At 52.7% G+C, this 19581-nt stretch overlaps 2 protein-coding genes across 8 annotated transcripts in view; one reads left to right on the top strand and one right to left on the bottom strand.

Moving 5' to 3' along the window:
• Window positions 1–8405: 8405 nt before the first annotated feature.
• On the top strand, window positions 8406–13927 carry GJD3 (gap junction protein delta 3). Its single transcript, XM_037022660.2, has 2 exons — window positions 8406–8685; window positions 9437–13927. Exon 2 carries the CDS (start codon window positions 9441–9443, stop codon window positions 10338–10340), a length of 900 nt encoding a protein of 299 aa, XP_036878555.2. The 5' UTR covers window positions 8406–8685; window positions 9437–9440; the 3' UTR covers window positions 10341–13927.
• Window positions 13928–14066: 139 nt separating this feature from the next.
• RARA (retinoic acid receptor alpha) overlaps window positions 14067–19581 on the bottom strand; it is a 42893-nt gene continuing 37378 nt past the window's right edge. For all 7 annotated transcript variants that reach the window (XM_017652286.3, XM_017652285.3, XM_037022658.2 and 4 more), the window contains 5 exons: window positions 18131–18291; window positions 17720–17896; window positions 17132–17336; window positions 16175–16333; window positions 14067–15586 (listed from right to left, as the gene is read on the bottom strand). In XM_017652286.3, the coding sequence (XP_017507775.1) occupies window positions 15369–15586; window positions 16175–16333; window positions 17132–17336; window positions 17720–17896; window positions 18131–18291 (920 nt within the window). In that variant the 3' untranslated portion in view covers window positions 14067–15368. The remainder of the gene's footprint in view (window positions 15587–16174; window positions 16334–17131; window positions 17337–17719; window positions 17897–18130; window positions 18292–19581) is intronic.

Below are 19581 nucleotides of genomic sequence, written 5' to 3'. Positions count from 1 at the left end.
CCATGGTGATAATGTCTGAGAGATAGGCACCAGGACCTAATCAAGGCCCATCAAATTTTTTCCTGCAATTTTGTACATGAGTACTAAGTTCTTCATCTTCACACTAAAAAGGCCTTGACCCTGTATCAGGAAATAGTTTTAAATATGCATGTCCTTTTTAAAATGATTACCTACTTTAACAATTATTTTGATAACCAGGTCAACTACTTGATCATATCAGTAAATCACATTGTGGCAACTGGCTAATCATTAGAAGAAAAACAAAAGTTAGATAAATCATACTAAAAAGACTCCAAGAGAACATATTGATTTCATTCTTTAAGCCACTGGCATTCTAGGAGATAATTCTAGTGCTGATAAATGTGGAGGTTATATACATTTAGACCCTTATAGAATGTTATTTCCTATGCATATGAACATTGCTTGAATGGTTATTAAGAAAACTAGGGATTCAAAAATTGTAATAGTTCATAAACAATACAATGAGCTGACCAAGGCTTTTTGTTTTAGAAGATTCATTGCATCCCACCATTACACTGGAATTTTTTTTTAGTGATTTCTGGCCATTTTCCCTAAAACCCAAACAAAGGTTTTTAATTAACTTTTCTTCTAGAGTAATAGACATATATCTGTTCTTGCTCGCCCAGTATCCCTTTCCTCAGTAATTCCACTCTTGGAAAATTATTGTGAAGTCTGAAAAATAAAAGGTTGTGTCCAAAAGCATTTATTTTATTTGCATTGGTGAGAAACTGGGAACAGCATAATTGTCCTGCAGTAGAAGAACTGGTTAAACTGGTACATCTTTAACACATATTACACAACCATTAAAAGCGTATCTTCATAAAATGCTTAATAGTATAGGAAAGTCCTTATTGTGTTGAGTAGCTGGGGGAAAAAGACACAAAACTATGCTATGTGACGTCAAAGTTCACTAAATCATATAAAATGGTACAATTTACTGTGAATTGTACCACAAAAAAGGGCTAGGGTGGGGCCTGACACTGCATTCACTAATAAGTTCACAAATGATGTCAGTATGACTGGAGACCCTACTTGGAATATCAAAGGTGTAAACTTCATACCAGGGCTTCTGTGTGGCCCCTGGACCAGTAGACCCAACATGATGTGAGAGCTTGTTAGAAATTAAAATTATCAGACCCCACCCAGAACTATGGGGTAAAAGTTGTTTCTCACACATGCTCTAGTTAATTCCGATGCATGCCTATTGCACATGTCAGCTGCTCTTCCCCTGGAGTAGATTTGGGTGATTTTTGTTTTCTTTGCATTTTCCATTCACTCGTGCTGCTCAACTGCAAATCTGAGCAGGATATCTGCAAACTTGAAAAAATGATGGTTAATTGTATGTGTCAACTTGACTGGGCTAAGGGATACCCAGATGATAGCTAGTGATACACTGTTCTAAGTGCATCTGTGGGGATGTCTTCAGAAGAAACATCAGTAGACCAAAGATCACCCTCACCAAGGAGGACAGAGAGGGCAGATAACCAATCTGTAGAGGACCTGAACAGGACAAAAAGGTGGAGGAAGGGTGAATTTGTTCTCTCTAAACTGAGGCATGTATGTTCTGCCCTCAGATGTCTGGGCTCCTGCCCCTTAGGCCTTGGGATTCAGATTTATATCATCGATTCCCCTGATTTTCCAGCTTGCAGAGGGCAGATCATGGGACTTTTCGGTCTCCTTCAGCCTCCACAGATAAGTAATCTCTTACATGCATACAACTATACCTATATGTATACACACAGACACACACAACTACGTATATCTTACTGGTTCTGCTTTTTTCTGGAGAGCCCTAATAGAAACTCCAAAGTCCATTTTTGGTACCTAAAGAACCCAGAGGACCCCAGATAGTGGATATGCTGGCCCTATTCTAAATGCTGCAGAAAGGAATTGCTCCTTTCTTAGGAATCATTCACTTGATTCCCTTTCATTAGGAGGACTGACTTCTGATGTGGTCCTGAAGATAGTAATAGAATACAGTCATGTCCATCACAACGAGAAGAGATAGATCCTAAGTATGCCGTGTCTTGGCTGGAATCATTAAAACTTGAACAAAGAGCAGTTCCTTGCTGGCACAGTGTTTGCTGCTGAAGGCAATTTGAACTCCTCTCATAAGGTGGTTCTTGCAATGTGTAGTTCTTAAGTCAAGCCGTGTTCATGCATGAATTAGAGCAGACACGCACACAGGAAACACTGGTGTAACTACCCTGCCTTCTAGATAAGAATGACTTATGTACACACTAGCTGGCGTTAATTGACAGCACTGTAGATCAGTTCCATGAAACAACGTGCTTCCTTGAAGTAGATGTGTTGCAACAATGTCAAAAATATTTACTCAAAAAATAATAAATGCAGAGAATTGTTGAATTTTGCCAATCTTTAGTTGTGGGGAATTAAAACGCTAAAAGATTGGTGGGCACTGGTTCACTTCTGGGTACCACCAGGAAGTTTTCCTGCAGCTGCCACATGACCTGATAGTTGTTCTCAGTAGTGACAATTTACCTGTGAAAAATGCAACAGTTTGTGAAGCTGCTGAGCTGTGGCCTGGAGTTCAGTCCAGAATCACCTTAACAATATTTCTCAACCACATCAAAGTGGATGCTCTTGGAATGACTAAAGGAGATGATGATTTTCCATTAAAGCATCTTCTGAAGAGCGTTGTAGTCTTTACGTTTCTGTTTGTACAACCCCTGGGTACAAGAATTCACAAACTGCAGCCCACCAGCTGATTCACATGAAGTTGGATGGTTGCAACTCAATACTGACCATCTCCAGAGCAGGTGACCAAGCTGCTCTGGAAACTTAGATAAGAATCAGTAAAAACAAGCCAACTTCAAGCTGCCTTCAGATCTGAAATTACTTTTACTGGTCCAATGCACAGCAGGATTTCCAAAGGCCCAGATGCTGCTTTTCCACATAAAGCCATCTTTTCTTTGTGAAGGATACAACTATAAGCTGGAGGAGAGTGTGTAGACAGAGCTGAACAGATGGCCGCTGAAAGGTTTGACACTGAGGAGGATAAGCAGACAAGGATGCGCCTGTTGTCTTGTGCTCAGCTGTCGCAGTCCACACTGCAGTTATCTGATGATACTGTTGTAGAGTTATTTTCCAGGGTCTGAAACTGGCCATGAGACAGACTACCTGGTCCTTTGGTTGGGCTTCAGCTTTTGGAAGAACCATATTGTATAGTTTGTATATGAAACTCCCATCTGGAACAGTATATGGATCTTCAGTAATTGAGGAAACCAGTGTGAACTAAAGTGAGTAGGAAATAGTGGCCAATATTTTTGCTAAGTGATACTTTGAATCCTGTGTTGGAGCTGTTGTGATCTCAGATTCTGTGTTTTTAATGCAAGAAATGCACTGATCTGGAACTGACCAGAACTTACACTGTGGTTATTGGGGAGAGATTTTCAATGCACCAGGGGGAAACAATTGATCTTGCCTTGAAGAATCTCCATGAAAACCACTAATGTAAATTTTCTTGCCAGATGGAACATAGGTACTTGATCTAGATGAAAAAATGGTTGCATTACCACCTGTATGGTTGTAGAATTCAGGGAGTACATACTCAAATGATGTTCTTTGTAATTGCCTTCCTAAACAAGAGACATAAAGCAAGGAATGTGTAAAGGCTAACGATGAGAATGTAAACACCTACCTTTAATAAATTCCAAAGCAAAAAGTTACCTATACAATGCAGAGCTCTGGCAGACACCACATGAACTAAGGGATCAAATTTTGAGCTCCAATAATGAGACAAAATGACATACTCCTGACGTGAAGCAATGGGAAGCGTGTCATCACCTATGTAGTCATCTCATCAAAAAGACCTGGACCTAATCATGAGCAAACAGATGAATTCTAAAGTAAATTCCCACTGAAATGGGTAAATCTGGGGATTCTGCTGATGAAGAAGACAAGGTTCAACCACAGGAAGCATCACCCCAGCCCCAAATCTCAGTCTTGAATCTTGACCCCTAAATCTCAGTCTTGATGTTTTTGATTTAGAAAGTTTTCAGTCCACCTGACGTGACTGAACAGTTCCAAGCTGGGTAAAATGACTCTATAACCTTGATGGTAAAGATAAAACTGAAGAAGTGATGAAGTAATCTAACCCACAGCATTTATAACTTTGTGATAAATTTAGGAATAAGTTAATCATTTAGGATAATGTGTTTGTATTACATATTTTGAATGTCCCTAATGTTTAAGAGAATTTGACATTAAGGAATCTGACAGATTAGCTTTGTAATATATACTTAAATATAGAATTTATCCTTAGGTGTGATTTTTAACTAAAAGGTTTAAGAAATTTAATTAAATGTATAAACACTGCTGTGAAATTGAAAAGAACTTGAATTACTATGTGTGTTCATTTGCTTTATTAAGTTTATAGGAGTTGTTTTAATGCATATGAAGATATTACTTATTAGAGTTTTCAGTCCCAGGAGGCATTGCAAATGTTTGGAAATTTAATTAATCAGGTTTGTAATTAGTGCTCATTTAGCAAACTTAACTTCCCAAAATTATGAGATAATTGAATATTAACTAACAAGTAAAAGTGATTATTCATATTTTATATGCAAATTATATGTATATAATAACAAAATGTAAGTTGAATTTTGAAGGCTTAAAAGGAAAAAGACTTTTTTTTTTTATTTAAAGTTGCAATAAATTGAATATAAATTCAGACCCAAGGATACTGGTTTTATGCACAAAAATCCCCTTCAGCCATCAAACTCAAATCAATAGGGGCAGGTCAAATTACTCTATTTCATAAAAAATGGGAAAGAGGTGGGTGGCACAGGAGGGCAGGGTGATCAGGGTGGAGGGTGGGAGGATGAGAGGTTGAAGGAAAGAGGGAGAAGCTGCCGGGAGAGCTGGACAGACACGTGACGATGACTCAGAGTCCTACTCTCTGTCCTCAGTTCCTCAAAAGGATTTCAGTACAGATTCAACATTTCTCTTTTCTTTTTAAATCAATTTTATTGAGACATAATTGACACACATAAAATGCACCCATTCTAAATGTACAGATTGATGACTTTTGAGAAACGGACACTTCTGCATAACCACCATCACACTCAAGACACAAAACATTTCCATCACCCCAAAGTGTGCTTATGTGTCTCATCAACCCCAAACACTGATCTGATTTCTACCATTATAGGTTAGCTTTACCTATTCCAGACCTTCACAGAACTGGAATCCTACGATATGTATACTTTTTTTTGTTGTTTGTTTTTCCATCTCCTCCCTTTATATATATATATATATATAAAGGACATTATGTTTACTAGGCTCCCTATGTATACTTCTGTGTCCGGCTTCTTTCATTTGGCATGTTTCTGAAATCCATCCATGTTGTTGCATGTATCAATAGTTCCTTCTTTTCCTAAGTGCTGACTATTATTCCATTGTATGGATTTGTTTATCCAGTCACCTGTTGATGGACATTTGGATGGTTTCCAGTTGGGGCCTATTTTAAATCAAGCTGTTATGAACATTATAGTGCAAATCCTTTTCATAGACATATTCTTTCCTTTCTCTCGGGTAGATGCCACAAGTGGAACTGTTCAGACATTCATTAAGTATATGTTTGCCTTTATAAGAAACTGCCAAACTTTTTCAAAGCAGTTGTATCATTCGACAGTCCCCTTTACATTTTTCTTCAGTACTTTCTAAAATCAGATTTGTTTCTTTTGAAAAAAACAGATTTTTACTGGCCTCAGGGTGGCTCCAATACATCCTGGTAGGTGCAAAAAGATATACATAAAATGTTATTTTAGCTGAAGGAAAGGAAGCCCAATGCATAAGTGACTTTGCCATCTGATTCTAGTAGCTTTCCATGACTTTCCAGGGCCTTGTCCAAGGGCAAGTCCTTTGGACCCAGGAGGTTGCTTTCAGGGAGGGAGTTACAGTGGTCTGCCCATCCACTAATCTTGAGTTAACTTGATCACCCTTCTGACCCTGGGGTGATGAAGAGAAGGTGGTGGACCCTTCTGACCCTGGGGTGATGAAGAGAAGGTGGTGGACCTCAGGCTGCAGTCAGGGATGGTGGTTGCTCAACACTGGGCACTTACCAACACAGGCCATTCAGAGCTGCATGGATGGGAGAAGGGACTCGATAACTCAAACCCTTCCCCTTCCCCACTGCAATCCCAAAGTTTCTCTCATCCGTCAGTTCACTCTGGGCTTTCAAGGGAAGGAAGAGAGGCCCTCCTAAGCCCCTGGATTGTTCAGGTGAGGCTGCCTGCAGGTCCAGCCACCTTCAGGTCCAGCTATTGTCCTTACTGAGCAAAAGTCTCTCGTTTAAGCTACTGTTTTAGTATTTTGCTGTTACAGCTGAACCTAACTGTAAAGAATTACAGAGCCGAGGAAGGAGGTAAAGCCTCAGAGGGAAATACACCCCAGTCGGTGACAAAAGGGCCGAGGGAGAGCAATTACAGTCACGTTTGATGCACTCACTAGGTACAAACATGTATGTGCCTGCATATGTGTATGTGTGCCACAGCTGCGAGGAGCGGCTCCACAGCCCCACGTGTGTCTGGGCAGAGACTGAATGTGGAGCAGGGCAGGAGGGGCCTCTCAGCCCAGCCCTGCGTATGGCCAAGGCGGGGCCACGTGCCACCACCTCCTCGCAGGCTGGACAGCACATCTGGGGAGGATGTGCCCTGGAGACTGGGGGGGGTCTCCTGCGTCTGGCCCTGCAGCATCAGGGGCTGGGGATGGTGTGGGGCAACCACGGGCTCTCCACCTCCCGCCCACCCAGCCCACCGCCTCTGCCATTTTCCACTCCCCACAGACAGATGGGTCTGACAGGGTTTTTCCAGGCTGGGCTGGCGTCCTGACCCAGCATGGGCCATGGGGACAGGGCAGGGACCATTCCTGGACAGCCAGGAGAGATGAGGTGTGTCCCTGGGCCCCCATGGCTGGGGCTGGAGGTCAGGGTCAGAGAACAGGTTTGCCAGGAGCAGGTGTAGGTGGGGGATGGGGAGGTCAGCAGCATCCCCACCCCACATCCTGTTTTTTGGAATCTGGGGCCCCAGCATGTACTTTCCTTGGACTTTGTCCAGGACAGTGTCTCCCCGCCTGGACCCACTCCCAAGGGAGCCCTGCACGTGGTGGGGGCTCCCCAGAATGCCCAAGCATTAACCTAGGTTTTTTCCACCCTGGTCTGGGCCCCTGAGCCAGTGAGGGTGAAGGACACATTTCCCACCCCTTCCTGAAATCAGATCAGGGCTGGGGCGTCAACATGGGAAAAAAACTGTACAGGCTCCCGGGCTGAAGGGGAGAGGAAATGTCGCCTAGGTGCGTCCTGGCACCCTTCCCCCCCAGGGACGGACAGGCATGGCCTGCCCCCAGCGCCTGTGCCCACCAGCTCCCACCAAAGCCCTGAGGACTGACAGGCCCTGGGACACCACCTGGGAGCCCAGCCAGGCTGGAGGGAGGACAGTTCTGTGACGGGCTTAAGAGCATGTGCTCCAGACCAGTCGGGCCAAGCACGAGGGCAGGGCCTGCTGTTCACTTGCTGTGTGATTGCCCGCAGGTGGCTTAGACTCTCCAAGGATTAAATGAGCTAATTTGTGTAATGAGCTCAGAAGAGGGCCTGGCCCAGAGCAGGTACACAGGTGGGGGTGTTGGAGGGGGACGGTGTGCCAGTTGGGCAGACTCCTCGGAAGGCAGACCGACAGACAAAGCATCTCAGCCTGGGAGTGCCCCCTCCTTGGCAGCCCAAGTCACCACAGGTCATCCTGTGGGCCAGCATCTCCTTCCACCTACAGCTGCAGGAGGTGATTCAGTTCAGAGCCTTACAGGGGAAGAGAAGCCTTCTCTCTATTGATTCTCACATAATGAACTAATTTGCTCATTATTGCAAATCTGGAAATTACAGAAAAGCGGGAAGGAAACAGAAGCTTTTACTTGATGACCAGAACCAGCCACTCTCAATCCCTTAATGTCTCCCATATGGGATTTTTTTCTGGGTACAGGTTTTTTGTTCTCTGGAACATGGTTGGGCCTTAGCATTAAGATGTAGAGCTGGAAAGAAACTTGGGGGTCAGCTGGCCTGGCATCCTCAGCTGACAAGCCAGGAGACTCTGGCCCAGAAGAGTTCAGAGGCTTGTCCAAGGTCAGTAGCGGCAGAGCTAGAACCAGACCCACTAGGTGTTTGCTGCCTCTTAAAATACCAGTGCCCCCAACACCAGCACCACGCCCTGCAGACTGCCTCCAAAGGGGCCAGTCAGGTGGTAGCAGGTCTAGGCCTTCCAGTTTGGGGGTACGTGTCCAGGACAAACTTCCATGAGCCCTCCCAGTTCCCTGAAAAGGGGTGTGGCTCTGGCTATTTCCAGATGGAGACACAGCTGTGGGCTGGGGCCAGGGCCTGGGTCTGGAGGTGGTAGGTGAGTGACGGGAAGGGAAGGCAGAGCCCAGCAAGGGGCGTGGCCCCCTGTCTGTCCCCAAGGGTGGAGCCAGCCAACAGGGTCACCTGTCCCTTTAAGAGAAGGGGGAGAGCTAGCCCCTCTCAGCCATCCCATCCTGTCCTGTCATCCATCCCGGCCAAATCCGAAAGGGAAAATGAAAGAGGGACCAGGAGGAACAGGTCCCAGTCACCTACCCAACTCCCTCTCTCAGCTCTAACACCTCCGCTCTGGCCACCGGGTGAGTGGGGCTGGGTGAGGGTCAGGGGGCATCAGGGGCCTGCAGGACCTGTGAGTGCTGGCAGGGCTCTCTGGAGATGAGGGAGGCTGGAAGCAGAGGGATACCAGGGAGGAGATGGGAGAGGGCTGGACCCGAATTCCAGCCAGTCAGGTGGCAGTGGACAGCCAGAATGGAGGATCCTGATAGAGTTATTTCGGAAGTGGGGCGACTTTTGTGTCCATCCCACAATACTGAGAGGAGTTCACTGCAGTCAAAAGGGCAAGAGATATGGTGGGCAGAGAAGGAAGGAGGGGGGTTCCCTCAGGGTCCATGGTTCCCCCTTCCCAGAGGTACCAAACTGTGTGCGGAGTCCTGGGTTGGAGGCACCACTCTTGCCCATGGAAAGCATCCTTGGGCGCACCCTTGGGACCCCTCTGGGTTTCACCAATGCAGCCAGGGCTGGTCTGGCAGACCTCCAAGTTCCCTTCCTACACACCTGGACTCTGGGGGAGCACCAAGGAGGCCCATGGGTGTCTGGCTGGAGCATCAGGGTGGGATCCTCCCCAGCAGCCCCTGGCCCCAAGGAGAAGGGCACCGGTGGTTGAGAATCACCTAACCATTCTCGCCCCCGCCCCCTTTGCTAACGCCTTTGTTCCCACAAAACCCCTGCTAAACCTAGGCCTAGCTGACCCCGACTCAGGTGAGCTCACCCATGGGTGTGGAGGGGTGGGGGGCCCTGACGTCCGCCTCTGACTCCCGCCTGCGTCCGCAGCGTCATGGGGGAGTGGGCGTTCCTCGGCTCGTTGCTAGACGCTGTGCAGCTGCAGTCGCCGCTGGTGGGCCGCCTGTGGCTAGTGGTCATGCTGATCTTCCGCATCCTGGTGCTGGCCACCGTGGGCGGCGCCGTGTTCGAGGACGAGCAGGAGGAGTTCGTGTGCAACACGTTGCAGCCGGGCTGTCGCCAGACCTGCTACGACCGCGCCTTCCCAGTCTCCCACTACCGCTTCTGGCTCTTCCACATCCTGGGGCTCTCAGCGCCACCGGTGCTGTTCGTCATCTACTCCATGCACCAAGCCAGCAAGGCGCCGGGCGGCGCGGACGCCGAGGCGGCGGCGCGCTGTGCCCGGGCGCGCCCCGAGGGCCCGTGCGCGCCCTGCTCCCTGCGCGCCCGCCGCGCGCGCCTCTGCTACCTGCTCAGCGTGGCGCTGCGCCTGCTGGCCGAGCTGGCCTTCCTGGCCGGCCAGACGCTGCTCTACGGCTTCCGCGTGGCCCCGCACTTCGCGTGCGCCGGCCCGCCGTGCCCGCACACCGTGGACTGCTTCGTGAGCCGGCCCACCGAGAAGACCGTCTTCGTGGTCTTCTACTTCGCGGTGGGTCTGCTCTCGGCGCTGCTCAGCGTGGCCGAGCTGGGCCACCTGCTCTGGAAGGGCCGCCCGCGCGCCGGGGGCTCTGACCCCGCAGTCCAGCGCGACAACCTCTGCAACCTCGCGCACGAGGAGGCGCAGAAGCTGCTCCCGCCGCCGCCGCCGCCGCCAGCCCTGCCCTCCCGATGCCCGGGCCCCCAGCCCGACGGCCCGCCAGCCTATGCGCACCGGGCCCCGGCCGGCGACAGCGAGGGCGGCAGCGGCCGCAGCAAGACGTCTCTGGCCACTGTCCGCCAGGACCTGGCCGTCTAGAAGCAGGCATGCCTTGGGAGGAAGGTGAGGTCAGAGGCCGGACCCTACCCGCCCTGCTCACGGCAGAAGGCAGAAGTGGCTTCTGCAAGGATAGTACGCAGACCCCCGCCCGAACAGCACAGCATCCGGGTAGCATCCTCACTTCCCGGATGCTCCCAGTTGAGCTGGAGCCATAGAATGAACTAAGGCAGGTCCTTGGCACGGGGATCCAAGGAGAAAGGAAGGAGGCCATGGGGCTAGAGCAGGTGGAGAGGACAGAGCAGAATAGAAAGCAGAGGTTCAGGTGGTGACTTGGGTACAGACAACTGTGATGCCAGCATCCCAAGACTCTCCTGGTTCAAACTGTGCCCTCTGTGCAGGCTATGTATGTGCACGCATGTACACACATGCGGTGTGTTCTGTGTGCGTGTGCACATGCAAACCAGTGTGAGTTCTTTATGGGCATGCACACACTCATATATGCCGTGAGCTTTAGATGTGCACATGTGTGCACCCTGTGTGAGCTGTGTGTGCACATGCACACCCTGTGTGAATTCTGCACATGAATGCATCTGTGTGCATGTGTGAGCTGTGTGTGTATATGAAAGAGAGAGAGAGAGAGAGTTCTCTGATAGGCATTGTGTGGGTGGCCAGGGCCCAGTGCCAGCAGCAGCCACAGTGGTTCCCAACCTCCCTGCAGAGGCATCACAGGAAGGGGGGAGGCACCCTTCTCCCTGGGCAGCCTCAGTATGGTAGGGCTTGTGGGCATCGTCCACACTCTCAACCTGGTGGCCTCGGCACGGTGGTTGGGCCCTTTCATAGGGCAGAGTAGGGCTGGGCCGTGGGGTCAGAGGGCAGGACTCTTCTCTAGCTTCACGCTCCTCACTCTGCTGCTATTCCCCACCATAAACATGCTTTAAGTCCTTTCCATCCTCAGAAGAAACACCCCCAAAATATGCTCCTGGCCCTGCATTTCCCTGCAGCCACCACCCTCTTCCCTCCTGGGCTAATACAGAAATACAAAGAGCTGTCTGCATGACATCCAGGGGTCACCGCTGAAGAGTACCCTGGGCCTTATAGACCCTGCTGAGCAGACTGCCGTGACCCACGCCTCCAGATTTCCTCCTATGTCCCTGGCCCTTCGTCCACTGTCTTCCTTCTTGCGCCTCTATTCCTCAGCTTTCCTGTCTGTACTCCGCAGGCAGCTGGAGGGCTCATTCTGAATGGCCCAGCTACCTGTGCCCATAGGTGCTCCCTTTTCCTCAGTCACCACACATGGCTAGTGACAGCTGCATTGAACAGGCAGATCCAGGTGTGAGACTACAGTGGTGAACAGAACCTGCCCTGCGGAGCTTATGTGATGGTGGGGAAGGCAGAAAACAAAGACAGACTATACCCCGGATAGTGGGAGGCATGGGGAGAGAGAGGAGCATCCCCGAGAAGGGACACTGGAACAGAATGTAGCAAGGGGCTAGCTAGCCCTGAAGCCATCTCCAGGAAGAACATTCCAGATGGAGGGAATGGTGAGGGCAAAAGGCCCTGAGGCAAGAAAATGCTGGGAGTGTTTGAAACCAGCAGGGTGCCAGTGTGGCTGGAGTGGGGTGAGGAACAGTGGGTGGGGGCAGTGTCACAAGCACCTCAGAGGCAACCCCAAGTTCCTTAGCTCTTCTCTCAGTTGCTGGTGTCTCCCTTCACCCAAGCCACCTCCACCTGCTGTTGCCATAGCCTGTCACCCGCCCACTTCCCACACACCATCAGTCACCTGGCCTCCCAGTCACCTCCTAAGCATCTCCTCCTTTTGTGCCCCTTCACCCCTTCAGGGGCTGCCCAGGGCCAGCCCTCTTGCTGATGGCCGGCAGTACTCCCACAGCCTCTGCTCCTGCCCCCTGCACTTCCACTCCTTCACCCCCATCACCCTGAGGATCAAGTCCAGCTCCTGGACCAGCCTTGTCCTCACTGGTCCAGCCTCTAGAGCCTTACCTCTTCCATCATTCCAACCAAAACCCAAAAGGGTTAAAACACAGAGCTGGTGACAGTTTCTGATCACACAAAGCAATTTATCACATCTGTGCCCCACTTAGTTAAATCTCCTGCTTTGAAGCACTTCTTCCAGGAAGCCCTCCAAGCCTTGTGCCAGCCTGGTTATCTCTGGGACCCCAAGCAAACCCGTTTCTGCCCATGCCAGGTTGTGTCCCAGTCACCATGCTTGGGTCAGTCTGCCCCATGGAGCAGAGTAAAGCTCATAGCTCTCAGTGACCAGCCTCCAGAGTAATGGTGCCTAACTGAGGGCAGTTTTGCCCCCAGGGGATGTATGGCAAGGTCTGCAGATATATTTGGTTGCCACAGCCAGGGGGAAGGTGTGACTAGCGCCTAGTAGGCAGAGGCCAGGTGTGCAGCTAAGCATTCTGCAGCACACAGGGCGACCACCACCACAAACATTTCTGGGCCTAAAACGTCACATTCATGGTTGAGAAACTGCTCTTCAGTGATGAACTGTGAACCCGAGGGGCAACCTCAAGCCCAGACGGTCCCAGCAGCACAGGCACTGCTCCAGGGCAGCACGTTGTGAACGTGAGGGACGGCAGGTTCGCTCTCACCGTGAGAAGAGCCCTGTTGGCATTTGGTGGGCGGGTGCTAAAAGTGCCAAGATGTCCTTCCACAACAAAGAATGGTCACACAGGACTACAGAATGTGCTGCTAGACCTTCATATATAGTGAAAAACCTCTCCATAATTAGCTGAGCCCAAAACCTGTTTTACACATAAAACATTAAGGTTTCATGTGGCAGATTTGCATGGTTTTCTTACACATTCTCAGTTGTTATTTCAACATCCACCCATACTCTGATCTTCCTGAGCTTTATGTACAGAATGGCTTCCAACCTACTTCTTTTAAATCCAAATGTACTCATTAAAAATAGAGTTAAATTTAGGACTATGTCATATCTGCTGTGGGGGTTGTGACCAAGCATTAACATACTTGGGCACTTAACATACTTCATAGCACCTTCCATTCATTCCTCTTTCACAATACAATGTGACAGCATAACTATTTCTTAAAAGCATGTGCGTATGTATGTTAAATTTCTATCAGATGCATAAAGAGTTAGAAAATAAGTCAGAGGAAACTATGTCCACCCTGGCTCCAGCCTGGGCCAGACAGTGGGATAAGTGCTGCTGCTGCCACCTTGTGGTTAAAGTGGAAATGTTAGGCAGACCCAAGTAGAAGGAACCTTTCCTGCCCAGGAAGCCCTTCCAGCCCTGGGTTCCGTTAACCCTCCCAAGATACCTCCTCCGCTGCCACCTCCCCAGACCTCAGTACTTGAAATCTCAGGGGCTTCGGGGATCCAGGAAAAATCCTTGGCCGAGAGGTGGGAGCCTGGATACTAGTCCCCAATCTGCTACCAATTTGCTGTGTGACCCTGGACAAGGACACTGGCCTCTCTGGGTCTTGATTATATATACATATAGTCTAAGGGGTGGGCAAAATTGGTCTCTGAGGACCCTGGAGGCCTGCCGCACTCAATCCTCTCACCCAGGAGTGTCCAGATTTCCCTGCAACTCGTCCTCTGTGCCTCCTGCCCGCAGTGACTGTAGGGGTGGGCAGAACAGTCCTTCCTGGATGCAGAGGGATGGATGGGCTGCACAAGGCAGCTTGGCCCCCAGCGCCTGTACCTGATCCCTGGCCACAGCCCCCTGGCCAGACACCGAGAGGAGGCAGCGAGGCAGCAAGGCTCTGAGGCATGTGTAGAATAAATATAACTTTATTCTTTATCCAGTAGATCTCAGTGGAAAGTCCGACAGTAACAGGTGCACCAGCGGGCTCTGGGGGCATGAGACCCCAACCCCGGGGCAAGGAAGGCAGGGCAGAACCAGCTCCCCCAGGCCGGGGGTGCAGGGGAGGGGGGGAAGGGACCCCCTGCAGGCCCGTCCTGCGGGGCAAGGAGGGGGCATGGGTGTAGGGTGAGGGGCAGGCCAGGGAGATGGAGGAACTTAGGCCAAGTGTGTCTATCAGCCCATCTGTCCGCTGGGTGTGTGTATGTGTGTGTGTGTCGGGGGCCCTGTGGGCGGTGCTGGTGGCTGTGAGGCTGGGGGGCAGGGCCATGTGGACCCCTTGGCCGGCCCCTTCACAGTGGGAGCGACAGAGCCTAGATGATGTGGGCCCTGATGGGGAGGCGGCTCCACCAGGACACAGGGCCAAGAAACACACTTACTCTGAGGGCCCCTTGCTTTGCCCCTGCCCCGTCTCTTAGGGGGAGGCCCCTCCTTTTGGGGCTGCCTGGAACTATCCACACCCAGTGGTTAGGCAGAGGGAGAAGAGGAGGGCAGGCCTCACAAAGTTAGTACTTCACAGTTTTAAAGAGAAAACTGAGGAGAAAAGGCTGGGGAGGAGGGCCAGGGGGCACAGGGGCAAGGAGAGAGAGTGGGAGCCCCTCTGAGCCCCTCCCCTCCCGAGGCCCCACCCTCTCCAGCTCTGGATCCAGCTCCCCCGGATACACAGCACAGATTCCTTCAGTATAAATGTGCTTAAAATGAAAATTCTTATTAAAAAAAATCAAAACAAAAAAATTAAAAACAAACCAGCGAGAATACCTGGGGGTTGGTATGGCAGGGTATGTACAGGGAGAACCCCCAGCCCTGGCCCACCCCCTCTGTCACCAACCGAGGCAGGGGGGAATCCCCAACCGGGGGGCAATGGCTTGTGAGTTCTGAGGATGGGGGAGCCAGGTCCTGGCATTTGCTGGTGATGAAGATGTGGAGACATGGGCAGGATGTCTTGATGAGCAGAGGCCTCCAGGCCCCATCCAAGGCCCAGAACCAGGGGTCCTCACTCAGTTCACAGCCCTGCCCCTGAGGGCAGCCGGGCTGCAGAGGCAGGCAGTCCATCTCAGGCCCAGGCCTCTGTCCCGAAGAGTCGCCGCCTCCTCCCTCCTGCCCCCCAGGGAAGGAAGAACAGGTGGGGGCAGGGCTGGTGGGGGTCACATCATTGGTAGAAAGGCAGAGAAAAACCAGGGCGTGGGCCAAAGGCTGTGTCCATGGGCACGGGCAGTCACGGGGAGTGGGTGGCTGGGCTACTTCTGTTTGAGCTGGGGCTGAGGCTGGGGCTACAGCTGCCGGGTGGGGGGGCCAGGCCACCCCCATCCCGCCCCCCGCCCCCCGGCTGTCCGCTCAGAGTGTCCAGGCCCTCGGAGTTCTCCAGCATTTCCTGGATGAGAGGTGGCATGGAGCCTGGGATCTCCATCTTCAGCGTGATTACCCGCTCGGCCCCTGCGGGAAAGAAGGCAGAGGTCAGCACGCCCGCAGGCCCGGCCCGGGAGGGCAGGCGGAGGGCAGGGACAATCCACCCTACCCATACCAGCATGCACTGGGCACTGAATGCGGGGCTCAGTTCTTGGACATAAGCCAGCTCTCTCAAGGCCCCAAGGCTGAGGGACAGCAGGACAAAGGGGTTCCAAACTCAGCTTTGGGGTTAGACTGCCTGGGCTTGACACTGGGCCCTTCCTGTGTGCTGTGGGCTCCAGACTCTGCTACTGACACCTCAAAATTTTGTTGACACCATCATTATCCTCACTCCAGTGGGAAACTGAGGCTCAGAAACCGCTCAAGGACACACACTCCCACAGTCTAGTTCCAGAGCCACGCTCCTTGCAACCACCATGCAAAGGTGACCCTGACAGCTTGGAGCTCACAAGCAGGGGGTGGGTTCAGGCATGAGGGCAGTCCAAGTGAGTGGGACATCGTCCTGGCCACAAAGATGTAGGATGTTGGCCCGGCTGTGGGGGCTTGGCCCCGGGTAGGGGCAGTGGGCCCTGGGCCAGGTGTTGGGGTCCAGCTCACCCAGTGTGGGAACCTCACCCTTGGCGCTGATGCTCCGCAGGTCTGTGATCTTCATCAGCATCTTGGGGAACATGTGGGGGCGGCTGGGCCTCCGTTTCCGCACGTAGACCTTCAGCGCCTCAAGCAGCGGCTCCTGCAGCAGGTCCACCCTGTCGGGCTGCTCCAGGTCCTGCCGGTCTGAGGAAGCAGAAACGCCCCCTGAGCAGGGGTCCGACCAAGCGAACACAGCTGCACTCCCAACCTTGGCCACTGGAGGGCGCGCCTGCCCAGGCTGCGGGCTGCGCATCTCTGCTCCTGGGGCCTCCCCAAACAGGGCAGCGGAGGGAGTGAGTGGGCTCCAAGAAAGGCCCTAAGAGGCTCTCAAAATGTGAGCAGAGAAGAGCGGCGGACTGGGGTTGCCCACAGCCCACCCTCACAGCCAGTTCATAGGGACAGGCCCCCTGAACACAGGCAGGGCCGTTCTCAGGCAGAGGGAAGCTGTCCAGGTATTCTCCCACTCTCACCATTATTGTAGACACCAGCACAACACGGCAGAACTCATAACAATAAAATAGTAACAGCAGCCAGCATTTACTGGGTCGTACGCTGGGCACACTGTGCCTTATTTATTACTGCCAATCAGCTTTATGAGGTGGAGACCATTATTACCCCTCTCTCCCCTCATACAGAAACAGGCACTCAGAGAAGTTTGGAAATCTGCTGAAAGTCACAAGCTGGCCAGGATTTGAACCTGGAAGGCCTGACCCTCTAACCCCCCAGAAGGAGCACCTAGATCAGGGTTCAGGTCTCCACCACCACTCCCTTTCTGCGTAGCTGCACACAAGACACTCTCCCTCTGGGACTTGGTTTCCCCCTCCAAGAGCAGTCTTACACGGGCCAAGGTCCCTTTCTGATCTGATGGTCCCTGAGCTGCTCCCTGGAAGAGGCTCCAGGGGCTGTACCCAGACCCTGGCCCTGGCCCCGGCTCCTGCCCACCTCCACAGATGAGGCAGATGGCACTGAGCAGCCCAGTCTCAGCATCATCCATCTCCAGGGGCAGCAGCTGGTTGGCGAAAGCAAAGACCAGGTCCGTGAGGGGGCCAAAGCCGGCATTGTGCATCTGGGTCCGATTCAGGGTCAGCCCATCTGAGAAGGTCATTGTGTCCTGTTCGGGCGTGTACCGCGTACAGATCCGCAGGATCTGGGTGCAGAGGATCACCGAGTCAGGAACTCGGTCCATCCTCCCAGCAACCCTGGAGCCAGCATCCCCACCTGGCAGGTGGCCAGACCAGATGAAAGATTCAGTGGGGAGATGGAGAGGAGGCTGGGTAGAGGGCTGGCAAAGAAGGGGGGCATGATGGGTGGACAGGTGCACAGGTGAATGGGCGAACCAGTGCTCATCAGGTGCCAAGAGGCTAACCGGACAGGTGGACACACGGGAGAGAGGAAGCGGGGATGTCTGTGTGGGTGGGCATGTGGGCAGGTCGACAGCAGACTGGTATTTGGGAAGGTGGCTATTTGAGCAGCAGGACATCCTCCAAGGCCATGGGGCAGTGCCCAGGTGGGCAGGGCAAGGACCCTCACCAAGATGTCCAGGCAGGCAGCCTTGAGAAGGGTGATCTGGTCAGCAATGGTGAGGGTGGTGAAGCCGGGCAGCTGCTTGGCAAACTCCACAGTCTTAATGATGCACTTGGTGGAGAGTTCACTGAACTTGTCCCAGAGGTCAATGTCCAGAGAAACACGCTGCTCTGAGCTGTTGTTCTGGGAGGACGGGAGAGTGAGGGCTTCTCCTCATGACCCCCTTCTCAGCCAGCCCTCTACCCGCCCTTCACTCCCTGGGAGGGGGCCACCGGATGAGGTAGAAGAGAGGGAGTGGGAATAGGGAGGTCCGGACTGGGGCGAGGGGAGGCAAGTCTAGCAGAAGGGATGCCCTGGGCCCAATCTGGGCGCTGTGGCACTGGCCCCCCCACACCTGGCCCAAGAAGCCATACCTACCGTAGTGTATTTGCCCAGCTGGCAGAGAGCGGGGAAGGTTTCCTGGTGCGCCTTGCGCACCTTCTCGATGAGCTCCCCTGCCTCCGCTGTCAACGTGTAGCTCTCGGAGCACTCTGGCCTAGGGGCTTCCTTCTTCTTCTTATTCCGGTCATTCCTCACAGCTGTGGGGGCAGAGGGGAGTGGTTAGGGAACAGGAGTCAGCGGCCACCCCCAGCCCAAGGTCCTCCCACAGAGCACTGTGGGGGAGGTCACTGGCAGGGTGTGCACATGCAGGGGCGCACACACGAATGTGCACACGTACACGTGCACAGGCAGGCAAGGGGTCAGCACATGGCCCACCCCTCCATTCCCACCTAATTCCCACACCCAGCCCAGCCCCAGGGCCCCATGCCACAGCACACACGCCCTGTGACCAGGCTGCAGTGCCCCGCACACCCCATGCATCTGTGCCAGCCCACACTCAGCTGCGCCAGTGCTCAGGGCTGAAAGCTGGTGTGCAGAGTCCCACCTCTGCACGCTGCCCCCCCTGCCCCCCATCCCTCTGCTTCCTGGAAGGGCCAGCTCCTGCATCCGCTTGCCCCCAGCCCTTCTGACAGCAGCCTCCCTGGAGTCTCTGGGACTAGCTCAGAGCAGCTCCTGGGCAGGCAGGAGAGGAGTAGGGCTCCCCAGTCTGAGTGGGGGCCCGGGTGAGAGAATCTCTCGGCCCATTAGCCGGGGGAGCTGACAAATCACCAGGGGCGCTGAGCCGCACACACCACTCGGCTTTAAAGAAGCGATGGGGTCGTTACCAGCCGATTATCCCAGACACACAATCACTCACAGGGCCAGTGGTAGCGGCTGCTGACGCTGGAGGAAGAGAGGGTAGGGGTGGGGGGCCTGGGGAGGGGGCAGCGGGTGGGGCGGGGGTGGGGGGAGCTGGCATAATTTGGAGATCACTCATGTCGATTCTGCAAATTCAATAAAGTGCAAGGGGTAGAATGGAGAGGGAGAGGGAGAGTGGGGGGATAATTTGGGAAGAGAAAATTGCAGCTGTGACAAGACGTTTATCATTCGGAAGCTTTAATTCTATTGAAATGGCAGCTGCTCAGCTCCGGGGCACAGAGCGGTGGAGAAGAGGAGGGAGGGAAAGGGGGAGTTCCTGGTGGGAGGGAGAGGGGGTCCCCACCCTGGTCCTTCTGTGCTGCAAAGCTCTGGGAGCAGAAGGTGGCAGAAGCAGAGGAAGGCAGAGCTGCTGGGCCCCGAAAGGAAGGGTCCCAGGCCTGCGGTTCCCAAGTTGTCACCCGCTGTACAATGTGGAGCCACCACTTCCCAGCTCCGGACAACACAGCCCCTGCCTCCTGTGGCAGGAAGTGGCGGGGTGATGCAGGGCCCTCTGCTCCCATCTGGGGTGCCTCACATCCCTCCAAGACCCCTCCCCTTCCCTCTTCCACTGCCCTCCCCACAAAGGGTTA

Source organism: Manis javanica, chromosome 4 (assembly GCF_040802235.1).
Source record: "Manis javanica isolate MJ-LG chromosome 4, MJ_LKY, whole genome shotgun sequence".
Classification (NCBI taxonomy): Eukaryota; Metazoa; Chordata; class Mammalia; order Pholidota; family Manidae; genus Manis; species Manis javanica.
Note: the sequence above shows the minus strand (reverse complement) of the source record. Positions and strands in the feature narration are given on the sequence as shown.

Excerpts from the sequence above, each read along its gene's own strand:
- GJD3 (XM_037022660.2), top strand. The coding sequence starts at position 9,441 with ATGGGGGAGTGGGCGTTCCTCGGCTCGTTGCTAGACGCTGTGCAGCTG.